The sequence below is a fragment of the Mobula hypostoma genome, chromosome 3 (genome assembly GCF_963921235.1).
Source record: "Mobula hypostoma chromosome 3, sMobHyp1.1, whole genome shotgun sequence".
Classification (NCBI taxonomy): Eukaryota; Metazoa; Chordata; class Chondrichthyes; order Myliobatiformes; family Myliobatidae; genus Mobula; species Mobula hypostoma.
In genome coordinates this window covers 56,782,772-56,808,431 of record NC_086099.1, presented here as the reverse complement: position 1 = coordinate 56,808,431, position 25,660 = coordinate 56,782,772, and the positions used below count along the sequence as shown (strand labels likewise).

The window sequence follows — 25,660 nt, the reverse complement described above, 5'->3', positions numbered from 1 at the left end:
ACACTGTACTGCTGCCACAATACAAAAAAAACACAACTTATGTCAGTGATAATAAACCTGATTCTGACTCTAAATGACCAAAATTGATGCTGCTGTGCGTCTTATGGGGAAGGAATGAAAAGCAGGATTGTTCTGCGCATTAATTCCCCACAGTCCAACCAAATGCCATGCTGTTACTGAAATCTGATTCTGATTCTGTTACTCACAAATAACGATGATCAAAAAGGAAGAGTAATTTGTGGTGCTTGTTTGGTGATGAAAAAGATAGAGAAAAAACAGTGCAACTTTAGTATATTGCTGGCATCATTGGCAACATTATAAGCTATCTACGTTATAACATTTACCTAATTTCCATCTTCAGGACATGATTACAGTTATGGTGCATCAAAAGCTTTGATATAATAAGGTATGCCATTTCCAGGTTGCAGGTTGCTTTATGTACACACATGCATAACCTTAAAGTTTGAGAAAAAGCAGAAGTGTGTATTGTCAATCAACACACATCAAAGTTGCTGGTGAACGCAGCAGACTAGGCAGCATCTCTAGGAAGAGGTACAATCGACGTTTCGGGCCGAGACCCTTCGTCTCATTCAGTGTGTATTGTCAGTTTGTTTTAAATTTGGTTACAAAACTAGTAGAGTATTTCATATCCAATAAAACATTGGACTTGAATTAAATCAGCTGACTTGGAGCACGTTTGGGGAAAAAGATTACAAGTTCTAACAGCTTCAATCAATAAAGTCTGTTTCATTTATCATTGATGGGACTTTTCCTACTTACCTTTCGTGAATGAATTTCTTTGACATATAATGGAAGAAGAAATTCTGATTTGCCTTCCAGCCGCATGCCTTTATTTGTGATTTTTAGGTTTCCCATTCCATTCTGCAATCAGCAAAAAGAAAACTTTAATTCAATAGGTGAAGTATAAATTAGAATAAGCTGCCTAATATGAGCATGACAGCAACATCCATCTTAAGGAAGTTTCATAGGTGCCTCTGATTGAAAGTTTATAAATACATTTGTTTATTTCTGATTTAGCAATGTTTTATCATAGTTCGTCAACCATATTTATGACCATATATATTATATGATAAACTCATCTAAAACTTTGACAAAATCCTATCAACGTGTAGTGGAGAGTATATTGACAAGCTAAATCACAGCCTGGTTTAGAAACACCAATGCTCTTGCATGGAAAATCCTACAAAGAGTGGTGATACCATCCAATCCATCAGGGGTAAAGCCCTCCCCACCATTGAGCACATCTACACAAAATGCTTTTGCAGTAAAACAGCATCCATCATCAGGAACCCCCACAACCCAGGACATTCTCCCTTCTCGCTGCTGCCAACAGGAAGAAGGTACAGGTGCCTCAACACTCACACCACCAGGTTCAGAAATAGTTGTTACCCACAACCATCAGCCTCTGCAACCAAAGGGGATAACTTCATTCAACTTCACTTGCCCCATCACTGGATTGTTCCCACAACCTATGGACTTACGTTCAAGGACTCTTCAATGCATTTTCTCAATACATATATATATTCATATTGCTTTCTTTTTGTGTTTGCACAGTTTGCTACTGGTTGAATACCCAAGTTGCTGTAGTGTTTCATTGATTCGGTTATGGTTATTATTCTATGGATTTATTGACTATACCCACAAAAAATAATCTGAGGGTTGTATATGGTGATATATACTGTATGTACCTTGATAATAAAATTACTTTGAAGTTGATAAAACACCATGATTTTTTAAAAAGTATTTTCTGCCCTGCTGCATGAGGTCAGTAACTATAAGCCACATGTGCAGTGGATCTGATTTCTTCCCACCAAGAAATCCTTTTTCTTAAATGAACTATCAAATTAGATCTTAAACGATTGGAGTGAATGTGTGATATTAAATTCCTTTGCAATTTTAAGACTTTTTAAGGCAATTTAACAATGCAATGCCAGTAGAAAGCTTGCATATCAAACTCTTCAAAATGTTATTAGAACTGCATTGCACTTCTGCCAGTTTCTTTGATTCTATTAACATACAGTATGTCTTGCCGTTGCTCTTCCTTCCACATAATACTGTAAAACCTTCTGTATTTGCAATTACAGCTGAAGAAAATGGAAAGAGCAATCCATTTTGATCTGATATCTAACCTGCTATTCAATAAGGTGAGCTTTTACCCCTGTGACACCATTCCTGCACAACTCCATATATCCTTTGAATCCTCTAATAACCATGGGTTCATTGACTTCTGCATGGATTGTGCTCAGTGACTGGGCCTCGACAGCTCTCTTGGACAGTCAATTTCAAAGATTCACTATCCTCAGCGTGAAGAAATTTCTTTTCCTCAGTTTTCTGAATGGGCGGTCTCTTGACCATTCAGAAAACTGATGAGAAATAATTTCTTCACACTGAGGGTAGTGAAGCTTTGAAATTGTTATCACTGGCTCTAGATACCTCAGCTTGTGGAATCATCTGACCTGTCAAGACTGATAAGCATTTTGCAATGGAGTTGGCTCTCATTCTTCAAAATGCGTGTATGCATAGGCCCAGTCTTTTTAACCTCTCCTCATATGACAAATCAGGTTTGTTAAACTCCCACTACTGCAAGTCAACCATAGATTCATACAAGAAACATGGTCTCACCACATTCCCATTATCTCCCCTCAGATTCTACCACTCAGCTACACTGGAGCTACCAATCCACCAAACGGGACAGCTTTAGGATGTTGTGGGAAACCCAGGCAGTCACTGGAATCAGGATCAAATCTGGGTCACTGGAGAATCCATGGCAACAGCTCTACTAGCTGTACCACTGCATCACATGTATGCCAACTTCCAGCAGAGGGATTAGACCTCTAGACCAGAACGAGAAACAATTTTTTTTGGAGGAACTCAGGCATTCCAGCAGCAGCAATGGGTGGAAAGGAAATGTATGTCAATGTTTCAGGCTGAAGCACTGCACCAGGACTGAGAGGGAAGAGGCAAGTTGGCTACTATATAAAAAAGAGTGGCAAGAAAGGATCTGAGGTGATTGGAGGACCGGAGTGGGGCGTAAAATGAAAGGCAGAGAGTGCCAGTTAGGGGAGGTGAGCAGAGATGGAGTAGGAAGATGGTGGCAGGTGAATGATAGATAGAGACAGAGAAAGGAAATAAAAGGGGGAGAAAACAGATGGAGCAGGTGAGAGGAGGAGAGTGTGAAGATAGGAGATAGCTGCTGGAGGGAGATAAGCAGGAGCACAAAGCACTGCTAGAGCTGGATTCTGATAAGTAAAGGAGGTGAGAATGAGAAACATTAGGACAGAGGTGAATGACAGGAGGAACAGATAGAGGGGGATTTTGGCAAGTGCTGAGGAAGGATATGTGGCTGTGGTTAAACAGCTGGAAAGCAGTAGAAACCACAAATGAGGTGCAGTACAAAAGGGTTTCATGAAACATTCATGGGTGAGAAGTGATTTTTTTTGGGAGGTCTCTCAAGCCTAATCAATCTGATCAGTTTCAACTTGACGTATCACAATATTTGTTTTCATCCCACAGATGCTGCATAACCTGCTGAGTCCTAAAGCTGATTGATTGTTGCCTCACATTCCAGCAGCTGCAGTCTCCTGTGTCTCCATAGATGTGCATTTTACATGGATCCCTGCATCATAGCATTAAGGTGCCTTTTTTCCTGTATGTTATTTCTCTCCCAATAAAGACAAACATATTATTTGCTTTCCTAATTGTTTGCTATTCCTGTTCTGGAGTAATGAAATTATGCATAACATGATTATAGATTAACTAAAATGAGAAACAGACTTCAGGAAATAAAACTCATACATAATTTAACTTCTAATTGATACTTTGTGGCCAGTGAATTTAATCATTGGGTGTGGTACATTATGATTCTGTCGCATTGAAAATACATAGAGAGAAACAGTAGATGAATGCTCTTGCTACTAGCAAATTGTTAAAGGCGTACCTCCACCACTTAAAGCACAGTTCACCACAAATCTGATTTGTCACTTAACCTTCTAGTAAGTTATATATTCATGGAGTCATCCTTCAACACTGCAATGAAAGGGGTATATAATCCATCTATTCCTACTCTGTTTTCTGCCTGTGAACCAATTTTCAATCAACACCAGTTACATTAACCCAAATTTGTTTTAATAACCTCTCACATTGCACGTTATGGAAGCACTTCTGAGTGTCTAAATTACCACAGCAACCAGCTTTCTCTCATATCTGGTTAAAACGTCAGAAAACTTTTAACACTTGTCAAAAATGATTGGCATTTCATAATTTCACGTGATTCTGCTCTGCTAACCGTACTTTATTAATAGGTTCTTGAGTTTCCCCTATCATAAAGGATAAGGTCTGAAACACAAAAACAATGCCCAGTTAATTAAATAAGCAGCCTTGTGAGCAATTCATATTCAGAGTCAATGTTTAAAGTGAAGGCACAAGGATGAGAATGTGTATATAGATCGATGTAGATGGAAGTAAGTTATTTATGCAGATTGTAATTGGGACTGGAAAATCATTTATGCTCAATGTTTTCAGGGATATGTGTGGGAAAAAAAAACTTCTAGAGTCAGAAGTTGTTGTAAGTTTGCAACATTCTCCCCTGAAGCAGCAACTGACGCTTGGCAAATTTTACTATTCACTCTGAGACTGGTACATTTTAATTAACCAATGGTATTACAAATATTAGCCAATCCAAGTATGTAAAATTTGATCATTATTCAAGAAAAATGGAAGAGAGTTGAGTGTTAAATCACTGGCATCTATCTGGATGCTCCAGTGTTTCTAATGTTTCCTTTGGTCATATCCAGTCAAAATTTGAAGGTTAACAACCAAGATCAATCCACCGTTCGTTCTCCATAACATTGGTCATGGGATCAGGAAAATTGCAAAAATGGCCTTAAGACAAATAAACAGATTTGTGAAATTTCAATGATGGCATGACAGATAGAAAGAAAGAAAGAAATGTCCACTTGGAACCTGCCAGTCCAGAATTCCTTTATTTTCATCAATTCCTTAATTATATCTTCTTGCATTATTCTTTATTTTATTACGTTATTTGCACCACTACATTGAACAGATTTGAGATCAAGTATTTGTGTGATAGTTTGAGTAAACTACTCGACTAAAGATGCACTCATTTATTTCACAAATATCTAAACTTCAAATGCATCAAAAGACAACTTTTTTTTTTCCTTTTTTTAACTGCAAGGACACGAATTTGGTCGACACAATGGATACACAATCTCTTGATGAAATGAGAGAACAGAATGCAAGGCACACAACTGACTGTACTGCATTAACACAATCTACTTGAAGGACATACCAGAATGAAATAAGCACCGGGTTGAATTCTGAGTGAATCCTTAGCATTCTGCCATAGTAGGAGTACGCAATTCATAAATATTAATCACTGTTTCAAAGCTAGGTAAATAAAAAATAATAATGGTAACCTATCAGATGAGGTGGTTATGTAACAATTCATTATCAATTGTGTTCACCTGTTATGTAACAACCTTCAGACTTTCACTTTGCAATGTGTGCAGACAGTGAGTAGCTTACACCAACTTTTGCTGTCCTTCATTCAACTCACTATTGGCTGGGCTCCATTGAAAGACATATCTCAGACTCCTAGCAGATTTGCAGCAAATGCAAGGTGCTCTACTTACGCGCTCTACTTGTCCAGTGGCTGATGGTGACATTAATAAGAACAATGGGAACACTCATTGGGCCAGACCACTGTAAATAAAGGTAACAATTATATTGATCACTTTTCATCAGCAAGATCAGAATCAGTTTTAATATCACTGGCATAGGTCATGAAACGTGTTATTTTGCTCCAGCAGTACATTGCAATGCAAAATAATAAAAACTATAAATAAGAAATATATATTAAAAATTAAATTAAATAAGTAGTGCATTAAGAGTGCAAAAAATAAGGTAGTGTACATGAGTTCATTGTCCATTCAGAAATCTGATGGCAGAGGGAAAGAAACTGTTCTTGAGTGCTTGTCTTCAGGTTTCTGTACCTCCTTCTTGAAAGTAGCAATGAGAAGACGGCATGTCTTTGGTGATGGGTGTCCTTAATGATGGATGCCACCTTCTTGAAGTATCGTCTTTTGAAGATGTCTTTGATGCTGGAGAGGCTTGTACCCATGGCGAAGTTGGCTGAGTTTACAACTTTTTGCAGCTTTTTCCAATCCTCTGCAGTAGTCCCTCTATACCAGACAGTGAAGCAACCATTTAGAATGCTCTCCTCAGTACATCATTAGAAATTTGAGAGAGTCTTTGGTGACATGTCATGTCTCCTCAGACTCTGAATGAAATATAGCCACTGTCGCAGCTTTGTTGTAATTGCATCAAGATGTTGGGCTGAGGATAGATCTTCAGAGATGCTGACACCCAGGAACTTGAAATTACTCACCCTTTCCACTGCTGATCCCTCGATGAGGACTGGTGCGTATTCTCTCAACTTTTCCTTCTTGAAGTCCACAATCAATTCCTTGTTCTTGCTGACGTTGAGTGCAAGGTTGTTGTTGTGACACCACAAGTGTGATTTACCTCACACTTGTATACCTGCTTGTCACCATCTGAAATTCTACCAACAATAGCCGTGTCATCAGCAAATTTATAGATGGTGTTTGAGCTGGCATATATAGCCATACAGTCGTGGCTGTAGAGTGAGGAGAGTAGGGGGGCTAAGCACAAATCCTGAGTTTGACTGTCAGTGTTGACTGTCAGTGAGGAGGAGATTTTATTTCTGATCTGCACTGACTGTGTTCTCCCAATGAGGAAGTCAAGAACCCTGTTGCTGAGGGAGGTACAGAGGCCCGGGTCCTGAAGCTTGTTGTTAGTACTGAGGGTATGATGGTGCTGAACAGTGAGCGGTAATTAATAAACTCGCAGCTTATCATTGGTATTGTAATTTACTCTTTTCCATAGATGCTGCCTGAACTGCTGAGTTCCTCCAGCATTTTGTGTGTGTTGCTTTGGTATTGCTGTTTTCCAGGTCATCCAAGGTGAAGTGGACAGTCAGTGAGATGGCAGCGGCTGTAGACCTATTGTTGTGGTAGGCAAGTTGCAGCAGGTTTCAGTCCTTGCTTAGGCAGGAGTTAATTCTGACCATATCCAATGGTCTTCATCACAATAGATGTGAGAGAAACTCGGCAATAATCATTGAGGCATCTCACCCTGCTCTTCTGGGGCACGGGTATGATCGTCGCCCTTTTGAAGCAGGTGGAAACCCCTGACTGTAGCAGTGAGAGATTGAAGATGTCATTGAACACTCCCACCAGTTCGTTGGCACAGGTTTTCAGTGCCCAACCAAGTACACCATCGGGGTCTGACACTTTACAAGCGATCCCACTCATGAAAGATGTTCTGATGTCAGCTGGATCATAGGGTCACTAGATGCTGCAAGGATGAAAAGCCACAGATCCAAAGCATTAACAATGCTTTCCTGATATGCTGAGAAGTCTAAACTTATCAGGAACTTATTTCAGATCTCCAGCAACTGTAAAACTTTGCTTCAGTGTCTGGGCAAAAGTATCTCTGTTCCTAATGTAATCCATCTATATTTTATAGTAGACTGAAGATAAGTACATTTAAAATGAAACTCCACAGTGGGAAAGATTTCCATTTCTTTAATGTCTGTTTTACATCCTGTGCATGAAAAGATATTTATCTCTTGTTGAGGATGGGTATGTGCTCTAATAAAGTTATGGATATATTTATTGCAGAAATATATTAAAAAGAGATAATAACCCTTTGAAAACCAAGTAATTAATTCAGAGCTGCAGCTGTGTTCTTCATAATTTATTGCTATTCCCATATTACTCACAGCACTAGATGAGCCATTTGGAAGTACAGATCCTAGGTATCCTAGGTCTAGGGCCTGAGTCTTATGATTCTAAATCCAATATAAAGCAAACAATTAAGAAACATGAGTAGAAATTGGATACACATCAGCACCACTGTAACTCATATATTCAGGCAAGCTGCCCACACCCCACTACTGACAGCCAGCATCACCAACCCCCTGTAAGTGAAGATCAAGACACGAGACCTCCTTCACCAAACCTCTCCCCGATACTGAAGGTGGAGATATCCAACCTCTCTAATACTGCAAGTTAAAACATCTGATTCCCCTTGAGTAAATGTTAACATCATCAAAACCCAGATACTGAAGGTCAAGACCTTCTTAAGCGAAAGCTCAACTCCCCAAGCCCTTGATATCGAATGTAAAAATGCCTAACCACTGACACAGAAGGTCAATGTTCCTACTTCCAGTTGCTGAAGATTAAAATCCATGATTAATCATTGATGAAGATTGAGATCCCCAACGTACAAGACTCCATGTTAAGAAGCTCAACCCTTCAGTACTAAACGTTGATAATCCAACTCTCTCATATTGACAGGTTATTTTAATTTAATGTGGTGGGACAACAAACCAACATACCAATTATCCAGCTACATCATCAACATTCCAGATGATGAAGAGTACATAGTCTCTTGGCAATTGTCTTAAATAGGTAAATACAACCCAGGCCAGGTAGTCCTGGAATACTTTATATTGTATTAGAAATTTTACACATTGGGAACAAGAAGCAAGGTGCAAAGCATCTGCATCTAAACACAAGGGAGATTTAATATTTCAGTGCTCTTTATTATAAAAGCTTTTGGAGGTTTTGAGCTAACATTTGTTTCTAAGATAAAATCACCTTTATGTATCAATGTGATCTAAAGCTGCAAGGACAATCTTAAACAATAAAGTGTTTGTCATCTGTGCTTTTAAAACTTCCTGTTCTTCACTGACCTTTGCTGAGGTTGCTCAGACTCACAGGATGTGCATTTGTGCACTCGATATGTTAAGGAGATCTTAATCTGGAAATTTTTGTACTGTATCATAAGATGATGATCTGACCTAATTTTTAAACAGAAGAAATATAGATAATTTTATCATTTCCCCTTTTATGTATCCAACTGCCCTTGAACCTAAATGTCTGCTTTACCCATTATTTTCTAGACACTCCCAAATGGTGTCTGTTCAAATGATAACTGGGGACTAAAACTCGCGTACAATGTGTACAAAGTCAACATTTACAATTAACCCAAGGCTAGTTGTCCGGCTACTGGTGACACACAGCATTTTTACAGCAACCTCAATAGCATGAGAGCAATGACATTGAATCTCTTTGTGTAAACAACAGGTATTCTGCAGATGCTGGAAATTCAAGCAACACACATAAAAGTTGCTGGTGAACGCAGCAGGCCAGGCAGCATCTCTAGGAAGAGGTGCAGTCGACGTTTCAGGCCGAGACCCTTCGTCAGGACTAACTGAAGGAAGAGTGAGTAAGGGATTTGAAAGTTGGAGGGGGAGGAGGAGATCCAAAATGATAGGAGAAGACAGGAGGGGGAGGGATAGAGCCGAGAGCTGGACAGGTGATAGGCAAAAGGGATACGAGAGGATAATGGGACAGGAGGTCCGGGAAGAAAGACAAGTGGAGGGGGGTACCCAGAGGATGGGCAAGGGGTATATTCAGAGGGACAGAGGAAGAAAAAGGAGAGTGAGAGTAAGAACGTGTGTATAAAAATAAGTAACAGATGGGGTACGAGGGGGAGGTGGGGCATTAGCGGAAGTTAGAGAAGTTGATGTTCATGCCATCAGGTTGGAGGCTACCCAGACGGAATCTAAGGTGTTGTTCCTCCAACCTGAGTGTGGCTTCATCTTTACAGTAGAGGAGGCCGTGGATAGACATGTCAGAATGGGAATGGGATGTGGAATTAAAATGTGTGGCCACTGGGAGATCCTGCTTTCTCTGGCGGACAGAGCGTAGATGTTCAGCAAAGCGGTCTCCCAGTCTGCGTCGGGTCTCGCCAATATATAAAAGGCCACATCGGGAGCACCGGATGCAGTATATCACCCCAGCCGACTCACAGGTGAAGTGTTGCCTCACCTGGAAGGACTGTTTGGGGCCCTGAATGGTGGTAAGGGAGGAAATGTAAGGGCATGTGTAGCACTTGTTCCGCTTACACGGATAAGTGCCAGGAGGGAGATCAGTGGGGAGGGATGGGGGGGACGAATGGACAAGGGAGTCGCGTAGGGAGCGATCCCTGCGGAATGCAGAGGGGGGGGGAGGGAAAGATGTGCTTAGTGGTGGGATCCCGTTGGAGGTGGCGGAAGTTACGGAGAATAATATGTTGGACCCGGAGGCTGGTGGGGTGGTAGGTGAGGACCAGGGGAACCCTATTCCTAGTGGGGTGGCGGGAGGATGGAGTGAGAGCAGATGTACGTGAAATGGGGGAGATGCGTTTAAGAGCAGAGTTGATAGTGGAGGAAGGGAAGCCCCTTTCTTTAAAAAAGGAAGACATCTCCCTCGTCCTAGAATGAAAAGCCTCATCCTGAGAGCAGATGCGGCGGAGACGGAGGAATTGCGAGAAGGGGATGGCGTTTTTGCGAGAGACAGGGTGAGAAGAGGAATAGTCCAGATAGCTGTGAGAGTCAGTAGGCTTATAGTAGACATCAGTAGATAAGCTGTCTCCAGAGACAGAGACAGAAAGATCTAGAAAGGGGAGGGAGGTGTCGGAAATGGACCAGGTAAACTTGAGGGCGGGGTGAAAGTTGGAGGCAAAGTTAATAAAGTCAACGAGTTCTGCATGCATGCAGCAAGCAGCGCCAATGCAGTCGTCGATGTAGTGAAGGAAAAGTGGGGGACAGATACCAGAATCAGTTCCCCTCTACCACCACTCTACTCCGTCTAGCGGAATTAGTCCTTACTCTTAATAATTTCTCCTTTGGCTCCTCCCACTTCCTCCAAACTAAAGGTGTAGCTATGGGCACCCGTATGGGTCCTAGCTATGCCTGCCTTTTTGTTGGCTTTGTGGAACTATCTATGTTCCGTGCCTATTCTGGTATCTGTCCCCCACTTTTCCTTCGCTATATCGACGACTGCATTGGCGCTGCTTCCTGTACGCATGCAGAACTCGTTGACTTTATTAACTTTGCCTCCAACTTTCACCCTGCCCTCAAGTTTACCTGCTCCATTTCCGACTCCTCCCTCCCCTTTCTAGATCTTTCTGTCTCTGTCTCTGGAGACAGCTTATCCACTGATGTCTACTATAAGCCTACTGACTCTCACAGCTATCTGGACTATTCCTTTTCTCACCCTGTCTCTAGCAAAAACGCCATCCCCTTCTCGCAATTCCTCCGTCTCCGCCTCATCTGCTCACAGGATGAGGCTTTTCATTCTAGGATGAGGGAGATGTCTTCCCTCTTTAAAGAAAGGGGCTTCCCTTCCTCCACTATCAACTCTGCTCTTAAACGCATCTCCCCCATTTCACATACATCTGCTCTCACTCCATCCTCCCGCCACCCCACTAGGAATAGGGTTCCCCTGGTCCTCACCTACCACCCCACCAGCCTCCGGGTCCAACATATTATTCTCCGTAACTTCCGCCACCTCCAACGGGATCCCACCACTAAGCACATCTTTCCCTCCCCCACTCTCTCTGCATTCCGCAGGGATCGCTCCCTACGCAACTCCTTTGTCCATTCGTCCCCCCCCATCCCTGCCCACTGATCTGGCACTTATCGGTGTAAGCGGAACAAGTGCTACACATGCCCTTACACTTCCTCCCTTACCACCATTCAGGGCCCCAAACAGTCCTTCCTGGTGAGGCAACACTTCACCTGTGAGTCGGCTGGGGTGATATACTGCGTCCGGTGCTCCCGATGTGGCCTTTTATATATTGGCGAGACCCGACGCAGACTGGGAGACCGCTTTGCTGAACATCTACGCTCTGTCCGCCAGAGAAAGCAGGATCTCCCAGTGGCCACACATTTTAATTCCACATCCCATTCCCATTCTGACATGTCTATCCATGGCCTCCTCTACTGTAAAGATGAAGCCACACTCAGGTTGGAGGAACAACATCTTATATTCTGTCTGGGTAGCCTCCAACCTGATGGCATGAACATTGACTTCTCTAACTTCCGCTAGGCCCCACCTCCCCCTCGTACCCCATCTGTTACTATTTTTATGCACACATTCTTTCTCTCACTCTCCCTTTTCTCCCTCTGTCCCTCTGAATATACCCCTTGCCCATCCTCCTGGTCCCCCCCCCCTTGTCTTTCTTCCCGGACCTCCTGTCGCATGATCCTCTCGTATCCCTTTTGCCTATCACCTGTCCAACTCTTGGCTCCATCCCTCCCCCTCCTGTCTTCTCCTATCATTTTGGATCTCCCCCTCCCCCTCCAACTGTCAAATCCCTTACTCACTCTTTCTTCAGTTAGTCCTGACGAAGGGTCTCGGCCTGAAACGTCGACTGTACCTCTTCCTAGAGATGCTGCCTGGCCTGCTGTGTTCACCAGCAACTTTTATGGGAATCTCTTTGAGTCATAACTCTCAGGGCAAGAGACCAAGTGCTGGGAAGCAGAAGGTTTATCATTGCTTACTCTGAGTTAGATGGTTGAATGGCTTTGAGACTGTAAATGTTCCTGTATCTATGGATCTAGGATCAGCCAACAATAATTGTGCTGGCTTTATCACAAAGCCACACTTTGCAGCTGCAGATAAGAGTGAAAGCCTTTCCACTGATGCAGAGTGCTGCAGTAGTGACGTCAGTCATAACTGGAAACACACACGTAGAATGGGACTCATTGATGAAATACAGAGGACAATGTAGGTCCTCTACCCAATGAGCAGCTGGTTGGGTGGCAATGCAGCAACAACCTTGCACTCATCATCAGAAAGACCAAAGAACTGACTGTGGACTTCAGAAAGGGAACATACACTAGTCCTCATGGAGGGATCCGAAGTGGAAAGAGTGAGCAACTTCAAGTTCCTGGGTGTCCGTATCTCTGAGGAAAATTCCTGGACTCAACATATCAATGGAGCTATAAAGAAGGCACATCAGTGGCTATACTTCATTTGGAGTTTGAGGAGATTCGGTATGTTATGAAAGACAGGTACAAATTTCTACAGATGTATCATAGAAAGCAGTCTAACTGGCTACATCACTGTCTGGTTTGTTGGGGTGGGGGGGGGGCTACTGCACAGGATCAAAATAAGCTAAGTTGTAAATTTAGTCAGCTCTGTCATAGGCACTAGCCCCTGTAGTATCTAGACCAAAGAGCAATGCCACAAAACGGTGGCATCTATTATTAAGGTCTCCCATCACCCAGGTCATACCTTGGTCTCATTGCTACAATCAGGAAGGAAGGAGCTTTCAAAGCCGAAAGGCACACATTCAACGATTCAGGAACAGCTTCTTCCCCTCTGCTATCCAATACCTCAATGGATATTAAACCCACAAACACTACATCACTACTATTTTTTTCCATTTTTGCACTAATTTAATTTTAACTATCTTATATATACCAACTGTAATTCACATTTTTTCTATTATTATGTATTGAATTGTACTGTTGCCACAAAGACAACAAATTTCACGACATACGCTGGTGATATTAAACTAGATTCTGATTCTGCACATAGTCAAGAGAAATTAGAGAGAAATTGAGCTAGAATTGGTTTGTTATTGCCACATGTACCAAAGTAGACAGAAAAGATTGTCTTATGTGCTGTTCATTCAAAGCAATTCATTATATACTGCATTGAGGTAGTACAGGATGAAACAATAACTGAATGCAGAATAAAGTGTAACCGCTACAAAGAAAATGCAGTGCTGGCAGATAATAAAGTGTAAGATCATAACTAGGTATATTGTGACATCAAGAGACCATCTTTTCATATTAGGGAAACATTCAATGGTCTTATAACAGGAGAGTAGAGTCTGTTCTTGAGCCTTTTTGCATATACATTCAGGCATTTGTATCTTCTGCCTGATGAAAGAAGGGAAAAGAAAGAATATATGAGGTGGGTGGGCTCTTCGATTATGCTGGTGGTTTAACTGAGACAGTGAGAAGTTTAGACAGAATCTATAGAGGGGAGGTTAGTTTCTGTAATTGTTGTATCTTCTGCCTGGTGGGAGAGGGCAGATGCAACAATTTAAGGAGCAGCTACAAAAGAAATTGAACGACCTTATATGAATACAAAAGTATCTGAACATCTCATAGTAATCACACCTTATAATCAGTTAACTCTAAACTGATTCCACAAACTATGCTGATAGGTTGCTGAACTTTTCATAACTTTCAAGGACTCTACAACTGTTTGTGTGTAGTTTTTCATTGATTTTACTGTATTTTTTGTTGTAATTCACTTTGAACTTTGAAGTGAATGCATACCTATAGTACTTCCAGCTCATGACATTAATTTAATACTTCCATGACTCTATTCGGATACGAAACTCCTCCAGCTGTGCTCTCACCCACCATGCTAAGCAGTGGACCCTCAGCTTCATGCAAACACAAAACATGCTGACCTGAAACTCCTTCCAACATTTGGCTGCATCTGTTCATTCCTGCTACCTGCAGAGACGCTCGCATTTTTTTAACCCTTGTCATTCATTCGGCTCCCTCTACCAAACTTTGGTCCAACCCCGTCAATTTTCCAGCCATCTTCTCCAGCACTCCATAGCCTCTTTACATCAGCAGCACAGCAGTCGAAATTGTGAGCAGTTTCAAACCCATAGAAGTGTACATCTCATACAACTTCCTATGGCCACAGAACACATTCCACACAATGAGGAAAGGCTCAGCAAATCCTTCACTTTCTGAGGAGGCTGAAGACAGCTAGACTATATACGTACACAACTATACTCATATTATTCTAAGGTACAGAAAGGATGCTACAGTGCTACATAGCATCCATGCCAGGACTATCTGATTCAAAAACAGTTACTTTCCCCAAGCAGTAAGGCTGATCAACACCTCCACACCCCCACATCATCATTTCCTGTCAGTCACCTTATGTACAAACACTCCTGTGTCTAGTGTCGCTTTATGGATATACAATCAATGTATGCAAATAAACTATCTCATACATTTAAATTCATTGTGTTTCTTTTTATTACAGTCAAATCTGGTTACTTAGGCCATTGGTTAATTGGGACAGTGTGTATTTGGGACTGCTCTGAAAGGACATATTTTAATCAAAAAGGTAACTGGTATTCCCTTTGTGTATTTGGGACACTATGATATTTAACTGGACAGGAGAGTATTGCTGAACAGTTTCTAATGAGAGTCAACACATCCACTCGTGTGACTGTTAGACACTGCACTGTGTCAGAACAAACAACTTTTAAATAGTTGCATATGCTTATGTTCAAAAAGCAGTGATTAGTGTCTCTGATAGTTGGTGAGAAATAAATAGTAAGATAATTCCATATTGTTTTCCTCACTGCGGTTTCAGGCTTGGAGTTGCCAGAAACAACCAGGACTGAAGATGCAAAAATCCTACTACATCATCAAGTTAAGAACTACGGAGAATTTGAAAATATCAACAATTATCTTTATAAAAATGACGATTTGGAGGATGCAATTGTTAGAAAAATTTTATGAAGACAGTCTAATATCTACACAAGGTGTCTGGGCAGGCTTTGTTCATTTACAATCATTGAAAGGAATATGCCAGTATACACTGGATGAACTTCTCTATCAGTAACTATTAGAAACTAATAGTTTTATAGTATGTTGTATTGATAGTGTACTAATTTGTTCTGTATTTCATTTAAGTACATAATTTGTATTCAGTTCAATAGCAGTTTGTTTCTACCTTTTTAACTATTTCCATAAAACTTCAACTACTTGTGACAGCTGATTAATTAGGCCAAAATATACTGGTTCTAATGTGTCCCAATCAACTAGAATCCACTGCATTTAAAGAAAATTGAAATGAATTGACTTTATTTCTTACATCCATCACATACATGATGAGTAAATCATAGAACATAGAACATAGAACATAGAATAGTACAGCACAGTACAGGCCCTTCGGCCCACAATGTTGTGCCGACCCTCAAACCCTGCCTCCCATATAACCCCCCACCTTAAATTCCTCCATATACCTGTCTAGTAGTCTCTTAAACTTCACGAGTGTATCTGCCTCCACCACCGACTCAGGCAGTGCACTCCACGCCCCAACCACCCTAAGTAAAAAAAACTTTCCTCTAATATCCCCCTTGAACTTCCCACCCCTTACCTTAAAGCCATGTCCTCTTGTATTGAGCAGTGATGCCCTGGGGAAGAGGCGCTGGCTATCCACTCTATCTATTCCTCTTAATATCTTGTACACCTCTATCATGTCTCCTCTCATCCTCCTTCTCTCCAAAGAGTAAAGCCCTAGCTCCCTTAATCTCTGATCATAATGCATACTCTCTAAACTAGGCAGCATCCTGGTAAATCTCCTCTGTACCCTCTCCAATAGTTCCACATCCTTCCCATAGTGAGGTGACCAGAACTGGACACAGTACTCCAAATGTTTATATTATGTCTCCATATAAATGTGCAATCATAGCAATTTATAATAATTTATAATAAATAGAACAGTCAATGTAACATAGAAATACACTGATATCAGCGTGAGTTAATCAGTCCGATGGCCTGGTGGAAGAAGCTGACCTGGAGCCTGTTGGTCCTGGCTTTTATGCTGCGGTACTATTTCCCAGATGGTAGCAGCTGGAATAGACTGTGGTTGGCGTGACTCAGGCCCCCAATGATTCTTCAGGCTCTTTTCTCATAGCTGTCTTTGTAAACGTCCTGAATCATGAGAAGTTCACAATTACAGATGCACTGGGCTGTCCACACCACTCTGCAGAGTCCTGCAATTGAGGGAAGTACAGTTCCCATACAGCCAGTGATGCAGCCAGTCAGGATGCTCTCAATTGTGCCCCTGCAGCAAGTTCTTAGGATTTGGGGGCCCATACCAAACTTCCTCAACCATCTGAGGTGAAAGAGACACTGTTGTGCCTTTTTCACCACACAGCTGGTGTGTTCATGCCACATGAGGTCGTCGGTGATGTGGATGCTAAGGAATTTAAAGCTGTTTACCCTCTCAACCTCAGATCTATTGATGACGATAGGATTTAGCCAGTCTCCATTCCTCTTGTAATTCTCAACCAGCTCCTTCGTTTTTGCGACATTGAGGGAGACGTTGTTTTGTTGACACCACGGTGTCAGAGAGATGACTTCTTTCCTGTAGGCCACCTCATTATTGTTTGCGATTAGACCAATCAATGTAGTGTTATTGGCAAATTTAATTAGCAGATTAGAACTGTGGGTGGTGACACAGTCATGGGTATACAGGGAGTAAAGGACAGGGAACTTAGTACACAGCCCTGAGGGGCTCCTGTCTTGAGAGTCAGAGGGGTGGAGGTGAGGGAAACCACTCTGACCACCATGAAGTAGCTGAAACCCCAAGCGAACCCCCATTATGTAACTGATATTCTCTCAGAACATCAATGCTATTCTAACCTTTATTTGTTTTCCAATCAATATTTGCAAAATCTTGCTGTATGCAAATAGCTGCCACATTTCTTAAATCACAGTAGGTATTAAAGCTTAAAACTAGTTGTCAATAAAAAAGCATGCTAAAGATATAAAAGTCCAGTTCTCTGAATAATTAGCCCACAAAATTTTTTAAAATCTTAAATATAAACAAAATTTTAAATACTTGGTAGATGAATATAGAAATAAATGGTGTTCATGTTTCAGGTTGATAGCCTTTTATCTCAACGACAAGAAGTTTCAAAATCAAACTTGTTTTACCATGGGGGATGGGTAGAGAGAGCATCTGTGAAGGGGTACCGATCAAGAGACATCAGTTAAGTGGTGGTTTATCTTTTTTATACCATTTTAACTATTTCCATGAAACTTCAGCTAACCAATATATCCCACCCAATTAGCCAGAATTCACTGTATTAGTGCATTTTCTTTTGTGCTGCATCAGAGCCAGAGAGAAATAAAATATTTATTTCTCCTTTGCACTTCTGTGTTGGAAATGGCATTAAACAATCTTGAATCTTGAATCTTGTATGCCAGATGTCATCCCTGACTGGAAGGCTTCTACCTCCAAAGGTTTAGCTGTGGTGGACAACAAAGCCGGATGTTTATCTGGCCCACTGTGGAACAAGTTCTAATATTATGACAATGAACTATTTCACTTTGAAGCTTTTATTTTTTTCTGCGCGACTCAATTCATTTGTATGTGGATAAATTTAAGAACCAGCACCATCAGTTTATGGTTCAAAATATAACTTTTTAAAACAAAAACAAAACTATTTCTGGATTTATTTAAGAGTGGGTCTTTTTGGGAAAGTTTGATAAATATAGTTGAAATGTCTCAGCCGGAAGACTGCTGATCATGTGAATATGTAAACATATTTTCTTTAGGAATAGGTGAAAACCACTCAGCACTTCAAGCCTCTCCTGTTTAATAAGGCCATGGCTAATCTAATTTTAACCTTATTTCTGCATTCTGTTCTTTCACCCCCTTGCTTATCAAGAATTTATCTTTCCCTGCCTTAAATATATTGAAAGACTCAAATTCATTCTCCCTTCAAGGAAAATATATCAAAATATTTTTCAGTTTGATTAAGGTTAATGAATTTCAGTTCCTTAATGGAAGAAAATAATACCTTTCAAAGAATACCTTTTGAAATTGTTCCTCATAATTAGAGGGGAGGTTTCTTAAACGCTAGAAATCAATGCCAATAGCTCACAGTGGTGAGTATCATTCATGGACAGTGGCTGGCATTACTGGAGGGATCAGCAACTGTATCAGGTTCTTAAAATTAAGTACAAAAAACTGTGAAAACATGAGTTCCATTACCATAATTTCAATGCAAAATTGATTCCACAAATACAGTGCACTTGAATGCCAGTAAATTTCAAGTAAACTAGCAATAAATCTCTGGTAAATAAATAGTGGTTCATATAAGACCATAAGACACAGGTGCAGAATTAGGTCATTCATCCCATCAAGTCTACTCTGCCATTCTATCACGATTAATTTATAAATACAAGAGAATCAGCAGATGCCGGAAATCCAAGCAACACACACAAAATGCAAAAGGAACTCAGCAGGCCAGGCAACATCTATGGAGAACAGTAAACAGTCTATGTTTCCAGACAAGACCCTTCATTAAGACTGGTTTATTATTCCTCTAAACCTGTGATGCCCTGACTAATCAAGAATCTATCAACCTCCACTTTAAACATACTCAATGATCTGGCCTCCACAACTCTCTAGCACTGAATTCCACAGATTTACCAGTCTTGGCTGAAGATATTCTTCCTCATCTCTGTGCCAAATGGATGTCAACTCTTCTTAGGTTGTGCTCTCTTATCCTAAACTCACCCACTAATAGGAAACATCCTCACCACATCCACTCTATTTAGGCCTTTCAGTATTCAATATGTTTTAATGAGATTCCACCCCGACCCCCAACTCATTCTTCTAAACCTCAGTGAGTACAGGTCCAGAATCATCAAATGCTTCTCAAGCACTAACCCTTCAGTTCCAACAATCATTCTCATGAACCTCCTCTGGACACTCTCCAATGCCAGCACTTCTTTTCATAGATAAGGGGCCAAAAACTGTTCATGTTACTTACTCCAAGTAGTTTAAACCATGTCTTATAAAGTCTCCGAGTTACCTTCTTGTTCTTATCTATATACTACTGAAACTCTCAAGCTCTATCTGTCTGTTTGTCACCTCCAATTAGCGCAAATGGTGCACTACAGTGGCATTTTTTTTGGCTAAATCGAATTAAAATGCGCTAACTTACAGAATGCAGGCAAAGTTCAGGGTTATGTATTCATATAAAATTGCTCATTCGCCAAAAATCAACAGACTGGCTTTCACCCAAGACCCGATCGGCCATCATGGAAATCGGGATGCAATAGCCCGACGCATGCGCACGGCCAGCCTCAGCAGCGACAGCTACCGGAGCAAAAGGGCAGGGCAGCTCTATTTTGAGGGGTCACATTCTGCTAATCATCGTCAGCATGTGCAGGATCGAACTGCCTCCCATCAATAAGGGATAATTAAATCTTATAGTAATGACGTACTTCGAGACATCCATAAAACCCTTTGCTGTAGTCAAAGGACAGCGGTGACTATATCACATCCATTTAGGAGAGTTCCAACCACATCATCAAGAATAATCAAATTCCTTTGGTGTTAGTGCTTCGTATCTTCTATCCAGCATTATGGTAAAAAAGGTCAGCCTAATTATGCCGCGTGGAAAGGGAAGAGGGACATTATGGTCAAGAGATAACGTCAAACGTCGTCGGGAAGTGGCAAGGAGAGGGAGAGAACAAGAATTGGATGAAGCCGAGGCCGCACAACTCCAGGATCAAAGAGTCAGGACAAAAAAAAGATGAGAAGAAGAGACAGAGGAGGAGAGGCATGCACGTCTCCATGATCAGAGACAAACAACAAACAGCAGAGGAGCTGAAGAGACGGGGAATGAAAGGGCTGCACATCTCCAGAATGACAACGAGAGGAACAAGGGTGGTAGATAAGCCAGAAATGATGCCATCAAAAGTGTATTTCGTTAAATGAGGAGCAGCGATATTTGATTTGCTACACGTCGTTCTTCTTTAATAAACTGAGGTTTTCTACAAAGCAAAGCGATACCAACAGCAACACACATCAAAGTTGCTGGTGAATGCAGCAGGCCAGGCAGCATCTCTAGGAAGAGGTACAGTCGATGTTTCAGGCCGAGACCCTTCGTCAGGACTAACTGAAGGAAGAGTGAGTAAGGGATTTGAAAGTGGGAGGGGGAGGGGGAGATCCAAAATGATAGGAGAAGACAGGAGGGGGAGGGATGGAGCCAAGAGCTGGACAGGTGATTGGCAAAAGGGATATGAGAGGATCATGGGACAGGAGGTCCGGGAAGAAAGACAAGGGGGGAGGAAACCCAGAGGATGGGCAAGGGGTATATTCAGAGGGACAGAGGGAGAAAAAGGAGAGTGAAAGAAAGAATGTGTGTATAAAAATAAATAACAGATGGGGTACGAGGGGGAGGTGGGGCATTAGTGGAAGTTAGAGAAGTCGATGTTCATGCCATCAGGTTGGAGGCTACCCAGACGGAATATAAGGTGTTGTTCCTCCAACCTGAGCGTGGCTTCATCTTTACAGTAGAGGAGGCCATGGATAGACATGTCAGAATGGGAATGGGATGTGGAATTAAAATGTGTGGCCACTGGGAGATCCTGCTTTCTCTGGCAGACAGAGCATAGGTGTCAATGTGTCAGAGCAATAGCATTCAGGAAAATTTAATGTTCATTCTGGTCACATCAGATTGCACTATCCTTCTCTCAAAGGGTGCCCCAACGGGTCACCCTGTTGTCTAGTAGTCCTCTAGAAATGAACGCTCTCTTTGCTTTTGTCTTCCTTACCACTGACTCAAACTACAAGTTAACCTGTAGGTAATTCTGCACAAGGAACCCAAGTCAATCTGTACCTCTGATATTTGAATTTTCTCGGAATTTAGAAAATAGTCTATGTCTCTACTTCTTCACCTAAAAGTGCATGTCCATACACTTCTCTACATTATATTTCATCTGCCAGCTCTTCGCCCATTCTCCCAGTCAGTCTAAGTTCTTCTGTAGTCTCCCTGCTTCCTCAACACTACTTGCCCCTCCATTTATCTGCAAACTTGGACACAAAGCCATCAATTCCATCATCCAAATCATTGACATAGAACATGAAAAGAAGCTGTTCCAACACCAACTCCTGTGGAATACCACTAGTGTGGAGCAGCCAACCAGAATAGGCCCCCTTTATTTCCACTCTTTGCTCCCTTTGCTCCCTGCCAGTCAGCCAATCTTCTACCCATGCTAGTATCTTTCAAGTACTACAATGGACTTCATCTTGTTAAGCAGCCTCATGTGTAGCATCCTGTCAAAGTCCTTCTGACAATGCAAGTATACAAGATCTACTGACTCTGCTTTGTCTATCCTGCTTGTTATTTCCTCAAAGAATTCTGTCATATATATCAGGGAAGATTTCCCCTGAAGGAAACCATGTTGAGTTTGGTCTATTTTATCATGTGCCACCAAGTACCCCGAAACTTCATTCTTAATGATGAACTTCAACATCTCCACAACCACTGAAGACAGGCTAACTGGCTATAATTTCCTTTCTTTGCCTCACTTACTTCTTAAAGAATGGAGTAATATTTGCATAGTTCCAGTCCTCCTGTACCATTCCAGAATCTAGTAATTCTTGAAAGATTATTAGTAACGCCTCCACAATTCCTTCAGCTACCTCCTTCAGAAATTTGGGGCGTCGTCCATCTCGTCCGTGTGACATATTTACCTTTATACCTTTCAGTTTCCAAAGCACCTTCTCCTTAGTAAATGCAACTGTGCTAATTTCTGCCCTGTGACACACTTGAATGTCTGGCATAGTGCTGGTGTCTTCCACAATGAAAACAGATGCAAAATACTCCCCCATTTCTCCCCTATTACTACCTCTCCAACATCATTTTCCAGCAGTCTGATATTCACCTTCACCTCTTTTTTACTCATTATATATCTGAAAAGACTTTCGATATCCTCTGATATCATTGGACAGCTTATCCTCATATTTCATCTCTTCCCTTACTGTTTTCTTCACTGCCTTCTGTTGGGTTTTTAAAAGCTTCGCAATCCTCTAACTTCCCATTAATATTTGCTATATTATATGCCCTCGTTTTTCTTTTATGCTGCCTTTGAGTTCGCATGTCAGCCAGGGTTGCCTCTTCCTCCCTTCAGAATGCTTTTCATCTTTGGGATTATCTATTCAGTGCTTTCCGAATTGTCCCCAGAAACTGCAGCCATTGACGTGCGGCTGTCATCCCTGCTAGTGTCCCCTTCCAGTCATCTTTGGCCAGCTCCTCTCTCATGCATGTGTGGTTGCTTTTACTCCACTGTAATACTGATACATCTAACTTTATCTTCTTCCTCTCAAACTTCAGGGTGAATTCTCTCATCTTATGACCACTGCTTCCCAAAGGTTCCTTTACCTTCAGCTCCCAAATTACATCTAATTCATTACACAACACCCAATCCATAATTGCCTTTTCCCCAGTGGGCTCAACCATAAGCTGCTCTAAAAAGCCATCTTGTAGGCATTCTACAATTTCCCTCTCTTGGGATCTTGCACCTATCTGATTTTCCCAATCTACCTACATATAGACCATACCCCCAGCAGTATCCAAAGGGGTATACTTGTTGATGAAGGGAATCCCTGCACTGACTGCTTACTTCCATACTGCTCATGGTGGTCACCTATCTACTGTCTGATGCCTGCACTCTGGATATGACTACCTCAATAAAAATCTTATCTATGAGGTTTTCAGCCTCCCAGGTCATCCTGATACAACCACCTCCAGCTGCATTTTCTTTACCTTGTCAGTCAGAAGGATCTACTTCCTGTAGATGTAGTCATCTGGGAGACTACATCTGGGAAATCCCACATCTCATAGGAGGAGCATTTCACTGCCTTATCTACCATAGTGCTGACACTTGTTATTCCTTTGACTCTAACGTCTCTTGCTTAAGTTCTACAATCAACTAAATTACTCCAAAAAATTCAGCACCTCTCACCTCTGCCTGTTCTAACTGAAGCCTGTTGAGCCATAGTCTGACCAGTCTAATACTGGCCCACTCACACAATGGCTACTCCACTTTCTCCCCCTTTCTTTTTGTTGGTTCAAAAGAAACTTACTCCTGATTAGACTTGTGTTTTCAAATGGCTCCTGCCCTGCAAGATACCACTCTCTCACTCGCTAGTTCAAGCAATGACTCACTCATGGCAAACTTGCTGTTTTCAAATTGGTCTCACTCTGCAAGAAGTTCACTCTGAGGCTCGCTACTTCAATGACTCAGTCCTAATGAGAGTTTCTGTTTTTAAATGGCAAGATAGTGTCAAGAACAGTTTGAAGTATAGACATACAAAACTAACAACATCACCATCAATTCTTAATGCTTTTTGGAACTCAGGCAGATTGTAGATAATGATGAGTGTGCAAGAGTACAAGTGCACATATTACTGTCAATCTATAATTCACTTGTAAGTTTGTCACCTGCTGTCAGCCTGTTAGACACCAACGCTTAATATAAAATTAGTTGCTAAATGTGGGTTGGTAAATTAATGGAAATTATTTCTGATGAAATGACACTTTTAATGTAGGGATGTTTACTTGTATAGCAGTTTGCTTATTTTTACTACAACTTACTTTTAACCTTCACATTTCTATTTTTTGTTGTAGGTAAAGGTAGCAAGCTATGTCAGTAACTGAAATAAATAAATATTAATTCTGCTCCATGCAATAGTAAACAATGCATCCCTTTGCAATCATCTTTAGATACAGTTGTTCTGATTATGCTGAAGATACCCTTAGGTTCAGTTCCAATGGTAATTCCACTGCAAGTCACATAGTGAGTGCAAAGTTTGAATTACATATGCCAGAAAAAAAGAATTGAATGTTGACTCAGAGATCATGAATTTTCTTGACGAATCTTATTCTGTCTGTGTGCAGTAATGACAATTACTTATCTTCCATTGGACCAATATTGCACATATGTATTCTGTATCTTGCCTGCTAATGCAATTCAAATAATCCCTAACAGAGAATCTAACTGCTTACCCATGATATTTACTGGCATTATCACAGCAAAATCTCCACTTTAACACCCTAAGTAATGGAAACTCAGCTGGACCAAACATGAAGGTATAGTTGTCAGCAAGTGAAACAACTCCTAAATCCCAAAAAATAATTTCATCATCTATGAGGCACAATTCAGGATTAAATTTGCCTTTATGGGTAAAGATCCAAGAATCCTCAAGATGCTCAGCATCATTCAGAAAGAAGCAATCTTCTCACTGGCACTCTGCCGAGCATTCACTACTCCGTGGTTGCATTAGGCTCTAAAAACAGGCAAACTTTGAAGGCTTGACTGCAGATGCAACAGCAGCAACAAGGAATTGTCAGTGTTTTGTGTTGAAGCCCTGCTCCTGAACCTTTGACCTGAAACATCAACAATTCCTTTCCTCCCACAGATGCTGCTGAGTTTCTCCAGCAGATCACTTAAATGCTGAAGGCTTCTTAGATGGTTCAAGTCCAAGTTTATTGTCATCTGACTGTATACATGTACAACTAAATTAAACAACATTCCTCCAGACCACAGTGCACCCACAATACATATCTCACACACAGCACATAAAACAAATTATAGCCACAAATAAGTTGATAAAATGTAATTCAAAATGCATGTGAAGCATGCCACACAGGTAAACAGTAAACAGGAATGAGTACAGTAAACAGCTCGCTGTCCTAGTGATGAGAAATCAGTGATGGCAGGGTATTCATTAGTCTCACAGCCTGGGTGAAAAACAGCATTTCCCAAATACTTAACATTTGACTTTTAATGGGCAAATAAGGCAGGCTCATGGAAATCTCAAAGCTGCAAGTTCCACATCATCCTAGCTTGGAAATATGCTACCAATCCTTCATCCAAGGAAGATTAAAATTCTGCAATTCCCTACACAACAATAGCATGGAAATCCTGTATGTTGATTGCATGGATAAAGCAGTCTAAAACCTGACACTCCAATAGCTTCACACATCAAAGTTGCTGGTGAACGCAGCAGGCCAGGCAGCATCTGTAGGAAGAGGTGCAGTCGACATTTCAGGCCGAGACCCTTCGTCAGGACTAACTGAAGGAACTCTTCCTTCAGTTAGTCCTGACGAAGGGTCTCGG

At 41.3% G+C, this 25,660-nt stretch overlaps 1 protein-coding gene across 2 annotated transcripts in view; it reads right to left on the bottom strand.

The window, feature by feature from the left end:
- LOC134343418 (zeta-sarcoglycan) overlaps nt 1-25,660 on the bottom strand; it is a 981,051-nt gene that overhangs the window by 265,269 nt on the left and 690,122 nt on the right. For both annotated transcript variants that reach the window (XM_063042119.1, XM_063042118.1), the window contains exon 3: nt 781-882. In XM_063042119.1, the coding sequence (XP_062898189.1) occupies nt 781-882 (102 nt within the window). The remainder of the gene's footprint in view (nt 1-780; nt 883-25,660) is intronic.